Source organism: Apus apus, chromosome 1, assembly GCF_020740795.1.
Source record: "Apus apus isolate bApuApu2 chromosome 1, bApuApu2.pri.cur, whole genome shotgun sequence".
Taxonomy (NCBI): Eukaryota; Metazoa; Chordata; class Aves; order Apodiformes; family Apodidae; genus Apus; species Apus apus.
Window position 1 is genome coordinate 199,958,795 of NC_067282.1, and position 13,917 is coordinate 199,972,711.

The 13,917-nt window shown below is 36.9% G+C and overlaps 1 protein-coding gene across 3 annotated transcripts in view; it reads left to right on the forward strand.

Moving 5' to 3' along the window:
- The window catches only part of USP6NL (USP6 N-terminal like), a 123,444-nt gene that overhangs the window by 12,916 nt on the left and 96,611 nt on the right, over nt 1-13,917 (forward strand). Inside the window, exon 1 of one of the 3 annotated variants that reach the window (XM_051635571.1) lies at nt 11,578-12,012. The exons of the other annotated variants lie outside the window; for them this stretch is intronic. Coding sequence (XP_051491531.1) covers nt 11,940-12,012 — 73 coding nt within the window. The 5' untranslated portion in view covers nt 11,578-11,939. Of the gene's footprint in view, nt 1-11,577; nt 12,013-13,917 lie in introns of those variants that run through there. 3 annotated transcript variants of the gene reach the window in all.

Sequence of the window (13,917 nt, forward strand, 5' to 3'; positions counted from 1 at the left end):
TATGTAAGCATTATTTTATTTATTTGGGTATATGTAGAGAGGGAGAGTTGTCTTTCTAAATTCTTCTGCCTCTTGCTGTTTTGAATAATACCCAGTAAGGGCTCCTGAATTATTACAACTAATTGGTGTCCACAGTTGGTACAGCCCTTTGGCATGATAATACTCTCCTGTTCCTTTTTTTTTTTTTAATTTAAATTTAAATCTTAGTCTTTGGGCCTGTCTCTGTGCTCCTTTATACAAAACATTGCAATAAAACCGCCTTTATTATGTGTCTTTGGTACTCCTGCAGCAGAAAGAGTAAGCAGCAAAGAACACTGTAACTTTGTTCTCTGAAGTGAGTATCAAGTATCCACCACAATGCAAGCAATTCATATTTCTGGGATCCTATTCATCCTGTGATAAGTTGAGGGTAGTGGTCAAGTGCATTCCAAAGGGGGAAAGATGCAGAAATTCACAGCTGAAGTACAGCTGAAAAGCAAGAGCTATCAATGTAGATGTCTGGCCAGGTGCCCCCTCTTTGTGTAGGGCACTATGTAGACACAGAACATGTTCTAGTTACTGCAGGGAGGACTTTCTAGAGGCTGCAGAATTAAGCTCCTTACAGGTGTTATAATTTCCTATTGAGTAAGAGAATTCACAAAATGGCAGCTGAGTCAGATGAGGGATTAGAAATGGGCTGAAGATGAACTTTTCCAGTAGCAGTGTTAACTGAGGTATTAGGAGGACTTGGCTGTTGTGAGTCATGTTGTTCTCACTTTCTGAACAAGTGATTGAATAATATGTACCAGTGTGTTGGAGAAGCAAGCTATTGCTGCTTATTAGTGTAACTTGATCAAACTTAAGAAAAATAAGTGAGCTGCAGCTTCTTCATTATGTGTTATGAATATTATTTATGTTAATATTCAGGAAACAAAGCACCAGGTTTGCAAGATATGTGATTATTTTAAGCTGAATTTACTGTATTGACTGACATTCTTTACCCAAGTTTTGATAGGAAACAACTTCTTTGGTTTGTAGCACGGATGGAAACTATTTGGGGTTGTTGCCATAAGTGGGGTTATGCAAGTAATCCTAGCAGGATTACTGGCTCTGTGTTTGTTTAAATTTAAGATCTTTACTTAAACTAACCAGTCCGTTGCCCTTCAGTGTTTAAAGGATAGTTACAGGTGTTTGTATAAACAAAGTAGGAGCACTTAGGTGATATCCTATCAATCAACTGATTTTAAGGTTTGTTTAATCTCTCATTGCAAAAGAACCTCCTATAATTAAGGTATTTTAATTCTTAAAATGACGTGGGAGACAGACAAGATAGCACTGGAATTTGTTCAAGGCTATTGGTATGCCTGTACCTATCCTGCTCCAATTTCTGAAGGGAGTAGAAGGCTGTGCAAGACTCAAGCTGGTTTGGGAAGCTGGTGTGTTGTGGGTTCTTCTTCCTTTTTTTTTTTTTTAATAATTTTTATTATTTTCCTTCTGTTTTATTTTGTGTAACATGATTATTGTCTGGAATGGAAGGCATACCAATGTGCTGTAGAATCTCCAATGTTTTTGGCCAGTGCAGTCATTAATATAATCACTCATGTAAAAGGGCACTTTGTTTTAATAAAGCAGTTTGGTTTGCCATAGGAGAGGATTCTTGAATGCAGTCTTTCTGTTCTGCCCTTGAAAAGCTCTTTGAAAACCTGCCTAATTCCATGGTAGAGGGCTGAAAGGCTCCTTCAGAGCTCTTTTGAGCAGGAGTCAGACTTCCCAGAATTTTTAGAGACCTAGGGAAATGTCTCTCACCAGAATGTGTTCTGTTGCATTCAGTATGAAGCTTTTTCCTTCTCTTTTTTTTTTTTTTTCTTCTTTTTTTGGTAATTTTTTTTACAGCCTTATATGAGGACTTTTATCTTGTGATGCTGCTATTTCTAAGTTGTACAAACACTACAGTGACTTAACTTTCCTTCTCTGCTCTCCCCCAAACTTACTTTTTGGAGGTGACACTTGTCAGCTGCAGTGCTGTGTTACCACTAGTGATGTGTGCTACAGCTGTTCTTTGTGTCTGGGCTGCTCTGCACACCCTACTGTCCTTGCACACTTGAGAGCAGTTACATTTCATATTACTTGACATGTGGTAGTAAAAGCTAGACAATCTTTTAGCTTCCTCTTCCCCCTCCTTCAGTGACAGCAAGTTACTGTAAGTGAATTTGAAGGGTGTCAGAGTTGGTCTTGGGGGATGGGATGGAAAAAATTAAGTTTAGAATTTGCCTTGAAAAGATCAGGTACAAACTATAAAGTGTCAATTTTGCCTTTTATTTCCTCCCCACTTCCCCTCCCCTCCCCACTCTTTTCTATCCCGGAAGCAGTGACCAAAATGTCTGTAGTTCTTTTGCATGTGACTATGTGGTAGGAAAGTACTTATTTTTAGAGCAAAGGGTAATGCATAACTTTTAGTGACATTTCAATATTTATTTCTTCCTTAAGCATTAAAACAAGTGAAAAGAAATCAACTCTTAAGTTTCACATAGGTATTCTTAATTCCTACACTTCAGGCTTTTGGGTGTTTGCTTTTTTTTTAATAATGCATCAATCATTAAGTATAACATTAATTTTGGTGAACTAAATCTTACTTTGTGTTTTTGTGTAATGCTGTATATTCAGTGGTCCTACAAGATGGTATAGGAAGGCCAGATTACCTGTGTGTTGTCCAGTAAACCTAACAGATTGAGTTCAAGGATAAATCTGTAAATAGAGGATCATGGCACTTTTTTTTCTTGTTCCTTTAGCGCTGATGTAGTACCACTGGTAGTTAAAATAGGGGATTAAAATGCCTGACTATAATACTGGGTAGAGTGATGCAGTTCAGTCCTTCCTTGTCTGGACCATGGGCTGAAACTTGGCAAGATTTTAAATCCTCTACAACTACAGAGAGAACATATATAACAGTAAGTGTACTTACAGTCTGTCTGCCAAAATTGTGACTGAATCACTTGGGCATGTACAATTCCTCTACATTGACTCATGTAATAGGTAGGTAAGATGTTCTTCAGTTGGATAGTTTCATTGTCTTAAAGTGAAGCTGAATAAAGAAGTCTGCTTCTTACTCCTCCTTCCTGCCTCTGTCTAGCATAGGCTATTTGCAGGCGGTGTTGCTAAGATGTCCAGGTGTTCCCCTAATTTTTTTCATTGATGAGGGAACAGCAGAACTCTTTGTTAGGAGCTGAGGTGTGTATATGCTTTATGGGAAGTAGGACTGGATATGAAGCAAGTGTGACGTGCTAGTCACAGTGCACTACTAAATAAATCCACCCGTAAGAGCTGAAGCAAAACGGAGAGAACCATTTAAATAGTCACAGCCACTTAACCAGAACATGTATGTCAAATATAAGCCTAGCATAAAGGTGAAGTAGTCATGGTTAACGTGATTATCATAATCAAATACTGAGCTTGGATTTTAAAGACATCACTTTAAAAGACTGCATATTCTGGGTGAATGTACAAGGAAAGCAGGAGGCAGAAGTCTGAAAGTGAACAGTTAATGGTGTCTCCCATTGTAACACAACTGCAGGAAGCAAACAGACCCAGGTACACTTCCTTATGAAGCAGGGTGGATCACTTCTGACCTGTGTGACCTTCAGGCTAATTTCCTTCAGTTGCTTTTGAAGCCCTAAATTCTTTCTTCCCTAGCATGTGTCTCTTTTTAACAGTTTTATTCATCAGTAGGTAAGTTGTGGGAATAGATAGCTCTTTAATGTTAGGTTAGCCTATTACAAAGTATTCAAACCTTGTTTTTAAATTTCGATTTTATTATAGAGAAAACCATACCATAGACTATTTACTACACAAATCAAGCCTGAAAATAATGGGTTGAATAAAAATATGGTGTATTTTGCAGTGGACTAATAAGGCTTGATGTTCTTCCTGGTGGCTGTGGACTGCTGCATTTTATTACTTGGATTAAATATCACCATAGAAATGCTACATGCGGTGAGGTATTTAATCATGCTAACAAATAGTGATGCACAGACTTCTGTATTTTTCTTTGCTTCAAGGAGGTAAGAGATTATTAACCTCATTCATATCCTTTTCAACAGGAAATCAAGTAAGGGTTTAAATTAAAAACAAAGTTTTTTTTTTTTTTTTAATTGAACACATGTTTGCTTTTATGAAACTTTGACAGTTAAATTAATGAATTTGCTTTGACTTCAGTGTTGACACATGTAAGAGAGTAATAGTTTTGTGGGTTTTTTTTCCTAATACTGCAAAAACAACAAAAAAATTGTTAATGACTGGTATGGCTTCTTTCTGTATGCTTAACTTTGACAGAATATTTATTTACATGCTTTAGCTTGAAGATAAATCTGTTGATTCAAATCCAGGAAATGCAAAATTGCTGTGTATTCTGTTTGGAATGCTGCATTTGCAGGAAATGCTACGTATTTGGAAAAACCCATTAAAACTTTTCTGTTGTCATAATTACAGCTCCATAAATATTTGGTTTCTTTTTGAGACCTCAAGTATGGAACTTCTTTTCTCAAAATAATTATAATTTTCAGCTAAAACTATATAAAAATTTGCATTGTAATATGAGGAGTCTGAGAAATTGTATGGGGTGTGTGGATTCACTGAGAGGAGATCTTAGGCTAACACATTCTTTCTTCCTCTTGTTTTAAAAAATCACTTTTTTTATAAATCATGTATTTTAAAAAGTGGTTCTAAGATACAACTATTTTTTGGGGAAATGCCATTTGCTTTGTTGGTGCTTTCTTTATTTAGTAGGTATTGTGCCTTATAAAGTGACCTTTTGCTGTTTGAAGGGCATAGGTGTGAGGGAGAGGAGAAAGAAATAGGATGAATTTGAAGATCCATAATTACTATCTCAGAATGGTTTGGGTTGGAAGATCATCTAGTTCCAACCCCCTTACCATGGGCAGGGACACCATCCACTACATCAGGTTGCTCAAATCCCTCTCCAGCCTGGCTTGAAGCACCTCTGGGGATGGGGCATCCAGAACTTCTCTGAGCAACCTATTCCACTGTCCACCCTCACAGGAAAGGATTTATTCCTAATATCTAACCTAAATCTACCTTCTTTCAGCTTAAAACTATTATCCCTTGTCTTATCACTCCATGCCCTTTTATATAAAGTTCTTTGCAGTTTTCCTGTAACCCCTTCATGTACTGGAAGGCTGTTTTAAGATCTCCCCAGAGCCTTCTCTTCTACAACCCCAGCTCTCTCAGCCTGTCTCCACAGCAGAGGTGCTCCAGCCCTTGGATCATCCTATGGCCCTCCTCTGGGCTCACTCCATGTCCTTCTTATGTTGAGGGCCTCAGAGCTGAGCACAGCACTGCAGGTGGGGTCTCATGATAGCAGAGGGGGAGAATAGCCTCCCTTGACCTCTGTGGTTTTATAGTTACTCTTTATCATAACATGTCTGTAGCTTGCTTAAAACCATCCTAGTTACGTGGTTCCAAAAGACATGAAGGACCTATCTTGTAGCTATGCATCTCTGCACTTTTGCCTAAGCTATTCCTTTTGGCAAGTCTTTGTGGGTCAAATATCTAAGGGCTTTTGGAAGCCTTTTAAACAGTTGTTAAACTGTAAAATAGATGCACTTTTATGTCTAAATCAGGTGGTACAGTTTTACAATAAATATATGAACAAAGACTTAACAGTGCCCTTATTTTGCTCATTGAGGTGATAGGCATAAAACCCATTTCATCTACTGGGATGAAAAATACAAACTATACATACATGCATCTTTTATTTTTCTCTAAGAGTGCATTGAGGCATATTTGAACACAAACTTCTGATCTCCATTAGTGTCTGGCATTAGTTACCAGGAGGATAAGTGATCTACAGGGGCAGTTCCCCTGGCTTCATTGTGGCTCTCGTGAGAAAGCTGTTGTCTATCTTGTTACAATCTAGATCCACTTGCAGAATGTGTTGTAGCAAGAGCTGAGGAGGTAAAAATAATGTGAATTGAGTAAGAAGCATAACAGTAAGAGTATTGTGCAGTGATGGGATTTTGCAATGTGTAGTTTATTTCTCTGTAAGCAGTAATGTCTGCTGAACATTAGCTGGATGTTTTCCTGTCTTTCTCTTGCCTCGTTTTTAGCCATCTGTTTTCTTGTGTATGTTTAAAGTGGAAAGAAAGAGACCTCAAAAAATGTGAACAAATGCCTCTCATCCTCTTCAATCAGCATTTGCTTAGATTACTTTGCTAGAATTATTTATGACTTCTCCAGCCTCTAGACCAAGCTTTCTGCTCCCAAGAAGGTGTCTTCTAAAAGAGGTTCATATATCTACACCAGTTTGTTTTAAACACTGCTGCCATATTTTCATGCTTTTCAAATGGTTGCAAATGTGCCAAAAATGAAGAAAAAATGTTTTCCAAAGTGAAGGCAAATTCTGTTGAATACCAGTAACTGCTTATACTGGTATTTACCGACTCTGTAGGACCATTCAGCAGACAGTGACTATATTTATTTTTATGAATGCTTTGCAAAATGCAGAGCCAAAAGCAGTTGTCTCTGAAAAATTAATGCCTTGAGTAATAAGTGGGAGTTATATCACTAGTGCAGACATTTTCACTGCAAAGGCTACCAGAATTCCAGATAGGCTTTCTTGAGAGCATTAGGTTTCCTTCTTTATCTTTTCCATGGTTCTCATTAGTGCATTACTATCAAAGAATAATCTGTAGAAAATAATGAAGGTCAGAATTTAAAGTTTCAGATATATATGGGGAAGGTTAGTTATTGATCTGGCAATCTAAAATTCTCCTGTTCCAACTTAGAGTATTTTATTTAATACGTAATGAAAGCTGTAGGCTTCAGTTCATAAATTGGAAAATTAATTCAATGTTAGTGAGAAAGGATAGCTAACATACTTTGTAGTAGCCTTAGTAATGATTTGTATCATGATATATTGCCTGTCTTAGAGCTCAATGCCTATTTACTTTGAGATATTAATTTGAAGACCTATTGTGACAGGAAAAGTCAGAGAGGAGTATCATAAAACAAAATGTTTCTGTTAATAGTTAAGATATTGCCAGGATTTAGCTGCTGGGTAGACTTAATCTGAATTTCTTATTTTTTGCAAGAAATATGCAGTTTTTACTGTGAACTTGCTATGCAAATGTTTTTACAATGTGCTATTCCTTCTATTTGATATTTAAAGAACTTTTTGCCAGCTAACGTGCCTTACTTGTGTTTTCTTAATCCTTTAATCTATTGTTGAAAACTTTTCTCTGGCTCATTAAATAGTTCTTGCTTCTGATATGAAAGTATGTTTCCTTTTCTGAGCTCCTTTGCTAAAAGATGAGAGAAGATGAAGCTGTTCTGTGTGGTTTCTGAAACTGCAGCTTTTAAAAGCAAATATTCAGATGGGTCATTAAGAACAGCTGCCCTTGCTGTTACTGCTACTTGGCTTTTTATAGCCCTCATTATGAATAGTTCCACTGACTTTGTAACACATTCAGGTGCCTTCTGTGTTTTACAGATGTTGAAAGAAGGGTCCAAAGAGCAAATGGACCCCTTCTCTTTCAAATCCCCATCCGCTGCCTGTCTTGTCGGACTTTGCTCTTTTACAGAGCTAAAGAGATAGGAGGAGTGTTCTCTCTGTGTTTATCCACTTCCTAGATAATATGGCAAGACTTAAGGCTTGATCCTTCTTCCATTGAAACAATTAACAACAGGCCTGGATCTCAGGTTGGTACCGTGCTGGCCCTTCTGTTGTGGACTCTCCATTGCGTTGGGTGTGGGGCCTGAAAGCTTAGTATCTTAACCATGTTTTGAGTCTAGCAGGTACGGAAAAGGACATAAATAATTCTGGCTATGGGGAGCATAAGGTAGGACTATGAAAACAGATCTGCACAGGTTTCTGTAGGATGTGATTCAATAACCTGTATGTAGCCTGAATTCTGGCCAGTTCAGGTTGATGCGAGATGGAAAAAGAAGGGTCACAGTAACTTTGTGTTATATATAAATAAAAATATGTGCAGGCCTATTTTTTTTTTTAATACAAATGAAGGTCCTCAAGCCATTTTAGTGGTGTGGTGGGTTTTTGTGTTGTATTTTTCTTTGTTTGTGTTTTTTTAATAATAGCTTGTATATCTTTTTGTAAATAAGGGTACAACAAATGGGCACTTTATTGGGTAGCTGCAGTGCTGCCTAGGATTACCCTGAGGCTTTTTTGATGTTTTTTTAAAAAGCCTAGATGGAAAGCCATGAATATATGAACATTAGAGATTACAAGAAGAGAGTGAAAGAGAAAACATGAAGTTTTCCTCAAACTTAAATTATTATTTTTTCTTTTCCAAGTGTCATTTGACAAATAGTCACTCAACCATACTTTTTGCCACATCTTTTGTGCTGTAAATAGGTTACCACCTGGCAATATGCTTTATGACAAAGAACTCCTTTCAAAGACCAGTTAATTATAATTATGTTAATGAAATTTTTATTTTGAGTCATGATGGCTGACTAATCAGAATGCAGATAATTCTTTTTTTTATGGTTAGGAGAGGTCAAGGGCTGCACACAGTGATACATAGAATCCCATCCTGGTTGACTGCTCCTTCTTATACCAGTGAATCTCATCAGGTTGGGAATGTGTGCATGATTTCTGTATTCCCTATGACTCTGAAGTTATGGAAGAGAAGAAAAATGCAAGAATATCACATAAGCACATACTGCTTAGCAAACTGGCTGTTGAAGATGAAAAATGCTTAGCAGAAATTCACATGCTATGCACTGCATATGTAGCACTACTTTTCTCCTCAGAATCTACTCAAATTGGGACACTGAATTTATGGCATTGGTTTTTTTTGTTGTTGTATATAGTGTATATCTGTGTCAGAATTGTTGTGAACTTTCAGTTGGTGAGTATTGTTGCCCACAGGTTGTGTTTTGTTAGGATGTGGTCTGAGAGATGGCAGTTGTCATGACAGATTGTATGGAAATATCAGTTGGGTTTCATAACTCAAAGATAAGAGTGAACTACAACCAAGTTCTCACTCATGAGTTACATGATTTAGCTAGTTAGTGTGGTTTGTTCCTTTAAGTCTTTTTGGTATTGCCACTTCTTAAAAGCAGGTTTAGTGTTGCCGTGTTGATAGCTGCAGAAATTGATTTGAGGAAACTGAAATAGCAGCCACAAAGCTTATTGTATAATTCTTCAAAGTTTGAGTCATTTGTCAGTTACATTGTTTATCATTAACATCGAGGCCATGCTTCAAACTTGCACCATTTTCTTTCTGTTGCACACAGGATATTTAGTGAAATTGTTTACATTTTCCTGAATGAATTTTAAAGCTTGGGTTTTTTTTCAGTTTCTTTCTACATGACAATTTCCTTAACTGAGGGAACCTGCTGTACCTGATATCTCTGGAGGTAGGGTGTATGAAAATGATTTCTGGTCCTGAAGTTCTCGTGTGTCTCAAAAGTTCAGAGAAGGCTTCAACTTTTTAAAATAGCCCTACCACTGGGGGAGAGAAACTGGTGACCGTGGGCTGAAAGCCTTTCTAGTGACTATTCTGCAGACAGGTACTGGTTTTGTATTCTTACCATAGTCGACTAGACCTCCAAATCATCTACTAGACCTTTTCCAGTCAGTTGTCTTAGTTAGCAGCAGGACAAGGGATAGTTTTGAAGAACAGGGAGTAACATCCTTTTATTAGTAGGGAATACCTGTAATCCTTTATTGGGGGTTAATTCCTAGCTATTGAAATGCCCCATTTCTTTTATCAACTCATTTTTGACACAAAACCAAATACAAAGCATGACTTCTCTTCCTTTCCCTCTTCCTCTGCTCTCCTTTCTCCACTGTTACTCATTGTCAGTCCACCATCCTCTCCTTATTCCAGGACTTGACAACCTTGCTATAGAAATGAGATAATGTCATTCAGTTAAAAATCAGCTTTAGGATCTGGATCTGCAAGGTATACTCGTACTTTAGGTGGTTAAGTGGATGTTATTACTGAAGATTTTATTCTATTTTCTTTTTTTTTGTTAAATCAATAATACGTTTATATAAAGACGATCAGAAGTTTACAAGTGCAGTAGAGGTAGTTGTGTTCTGCTATGAACCATAAACTCAGAATCCAGCTTTTCAGAGGAAACTGGCAATGTAAAGTAGCTCTAAATAATGATCTCCCTTTGAGTCTGTATCATTAATGTCAAGTCAAGTCGTTTGACAACTCAAAGAAAGAAAGATCACATCACGGCAAGATAATGGTAGAAGAGTTATGAAAGCAGGAATTTTGAAGACTGAATTACTGAGTAGAGGATTTTAAGGTAAACTTTGCCAGACAGCCCTGCATTCTACATCTTCATTGTTTGTAATTATAGTTGTTGTGGAAACGTCTTTTTATTATAATCTTTTTGTTACCTCTACGTATAAAGTAATTTGTGTGAAACCTGGAATTTAAGTTTTTGTGTAGGATTTAGAAGTTGTTTTTCATACAGTAAACAGGGAGTTCTCTTTCTAATGGTTTGAAGAATCCTTTTTCCAGAAGAGATAAAATACAGTTGCACATTATGTCTACAAGCTTCGTATTGGGCAGACACTTGAATATGTGTAGGGTGGGAGAAGAAATCAGACAGAGAAAATGATTTTATTTGTCTTTGTTTTGCCACATCAAATACAATAGTACTTTGCATTGCTGTTACTTCTGGCACAGGAGGATTAATGGGAAGGCTGTAAATGAGTCTGACATAACAGAAATAGTTTGTCAGGCTTGTGCCGCATGTGGATAAATATGCCAACAAATCTAAAAATCTGAAATGTTTGTGATCAGCAGCTGGAAATGGAAAGAGATGACCTCAACCCCCCCACCATCTAACACTTAAGCAATGGGAACAGAAGGTCTAAAGGCCAGAGAATACGTCTTGCTGTGCCTCGGTTGTGGCCTGTGGTTTGTTTTAATGTTATGGTTTTCAGAATATGTAGTTGGCTTCCTAAATAGCTCTCTTTGTGTAGGCAAGACCTTGCAGTGCTGTGTAGGAATTAGGTTTCCTGAAGTGTTCACAGAACCTCTTCAGGGCTGACAGTTATTCAATGTGACCATATAAAATACAATTTTGCATGATTTTTTTTTTTTTTTTGTTAGCTCTGTAGAGGCTTTGACAAGAAGGCATTTCTGAAGTGTCTTTGTACGTTTTACAAATGGCATTAAAAATGCTGTGGGGCACATATTGCAGTTTGTCTGCTTAAGATTACCTGACAGAAGTAATGACAATACCTTAGCTCAAACAGTTCTCTGGGCCTCTGGTGGTGGGAGAGAGAACGCCTGAAATACTCCCAGGATTTCCAGCGTGCCTCCCTGTGTGCAAGAATTCCCATCACGTAGAAGGGTGTCAGAGGTGTGTGTTCAAGGGGGGAGGAAAGGAACTGAATGACTTTAGCAGGTGCTTGCTTGTGCTTGATGAAGTTGAGCAAGCTAGATTTAATTTTAATTCTGTTAGTACGTCTGACGCTGGCTCTACACTGCACCTATAGCTCTCTTACAGCATTACATGAAATGTCATGAATTGAGACAGACTTTATAAGAGGATGCAGACATGCTTTTTAGATACTGAGCCTAGGGGAGAACGGAGCATCTGTCTGCATTCATTTGGCATGGTGTTTTTTTTAGTTACTTTGTGGAGTGGATGTTCCCTTTAAACTTTATTTCGAGAAATCGGTATGCATTCTCTGCAGTAAATAATTTTTAAATGTTGTCTAGAAATACACTCAGGACTGCTGGCAGTTTTTTTGTCTCCTTGTGATGAAGTCACTTTAAATCCATCACCCCAGCCTGTAGACTCATCAGGCAGAAATCTTCCTGTGAAGGTAGATGAGTTGTTCCTGCATCAGTTTTGCTTGAGCATACCGAAGACAGCCATGTAATGACATGTAATGAAACCTGTTGGAATTTTAGAGGAGCTTCTAGGCACTTTGATGTTGCTAACGAGCCATGATTCAAGTGCTACAGATTGTAAAAGATCTGGTGTCGCCAGCAAGACGGAGAACAGATGCTGCTAAGAAAGGTAAGAGCAGCACTGAGATCTATTCAGTGCTCTTAGTAATTTACTGGAAATAAAAAATATTTTGGAGTTTGGTTGTAGTTAAATTAAGTGTGGATGTGATACTTTAAAATTACCTCTGTTGTGGCATGCACAGCTGCCATAATTCAGTTTTGAACTATATTAAGCCTAATATCGTTTTGCAACTGCAGCTTTCCCAAGGAGAATCCCAATGACGTTTATTATACTGAAGATGGAATTTGTCAGCATGTGTAACTGCTACTGTTGTTCTAAAAATCTGTTCTGTGGTAAAACTGTTTTTCTTGTCTGGATAGCTCAGGCTGTGAAAATAGCAACTGTATTCTGTGAAATTGCATCAGAATATATTTTTTTTAGAGTCTTAATATTCCAAATGAGAATTAAAACAAAAATAGTCTTCTTTAATGCTTGTGGAAATGAGAGACTGAAAGTACACAGCTGCACTGCTTTTTAGGTTTTGCAATGAATTTATTTCTAGATTGCAACTAACTTCAAAATCCGAAATGGCTCTTGCAACTGTATAAAACAGTGTTTGAAATATTCAAATATTGTTTGAAATTAATTGATGTTAAATGCTTTTCTTGTTCTCTTCAGCATGTTGAATGTTTGTTGGTTTTTCTTTGCTAAAGGAGTGCCATCCTTTGTGGTATGTGGCATGCTTATCTAATTATGAGCTGCTTACAGACTTCTGTGTTTTTTTTATTCTATCTTTAACATCTTAATTATTTGCAATTGCTGAATATATGGTTTGTAGAGGAATTAAATAATTTACAGGACTGCCTTAAAATTGTTTTCTTTTCTTACCTGAATTAATTTCCTGGGACTCCTTTATTTGTATTGAATAGGTAATGAATAATTTAGGATCTACAGCATCTATGTGTGCCTGTTACTGTGTCATTGTTCTGTTCTGCCCTTGAACATGATGTGTGGCTGTAGGTAAGTACCTTTATTTTAAGCCACTCATCTAAGAACATCAGGCTCCTGTAATTCTAATAAGTTAATGAAACACCTCTGTAAGAAAACAAAATGAGTAAAAGTAGAAGTGGGGTCTTCTGTTACACTTTTTCTGAAGAAAAAAAAAAAAAAAAGCATGCATTTTATTAAACCATGCTTCCTAATTACTTCTTCAGATTGTTTGAACATCTGATCCAACAGTTTTATAATATCAAAGTGAACCTTTTGTTCAGTTCTCTCTTCACTGTTATTTTTTTTGTGTACTTGTGCTTGACTAGTCACAGTGAAGGATGAAGGGGACAGGAGTCCTACTTTTCTGTTCTGCATGTAACTCAGTCTTGACTTTTACAGAAGTAGTATAAGAACTGGTTTTAAAAGTTGATACCAAAATATATTTTAAAAATTGTTTATTGGAACAGATTCAATGGAATTGGAAGGGGAAGGCTTGAAAAATATAAGGAAATGCTAATTTTCTCAGTTCTAAAGCTTTAGGCTTTTTTTCTCTATATTTGTTTTACTCCCTTGTTAAAAGACATTAATTTTGGGTGATTGGGCAGAATTCTAAAGCTGCTAGTAACTGAGGTAATTAGATGTTAGCTCTTACAGAACTTGGTAGTACATTTTGACAAGATACAAAGATTTTTATCACTAAAAAAACTAAACATTCTGAAGAAAACATTTTAAAAAGATGCAAAATGCAGACAGACTTCTGTGATATATACAGCAATTTGAGTAGTCATTAGTTTTTGGTGTGGGGTTTTTTTTGCCTTTTTTTTTCCACAGCATGCAACATTAGGCATCTGGTTATGTGAAGGGCTGTATTCTACAGAAATGACTCATTCTCATTATTGTTTTCAGTAAATGGAAAAATATATTTGTGAAGGAAGAGTTGCTAGGAAGCCCAGTGTGAATGTGAAGTGAATTAATTGAGACATG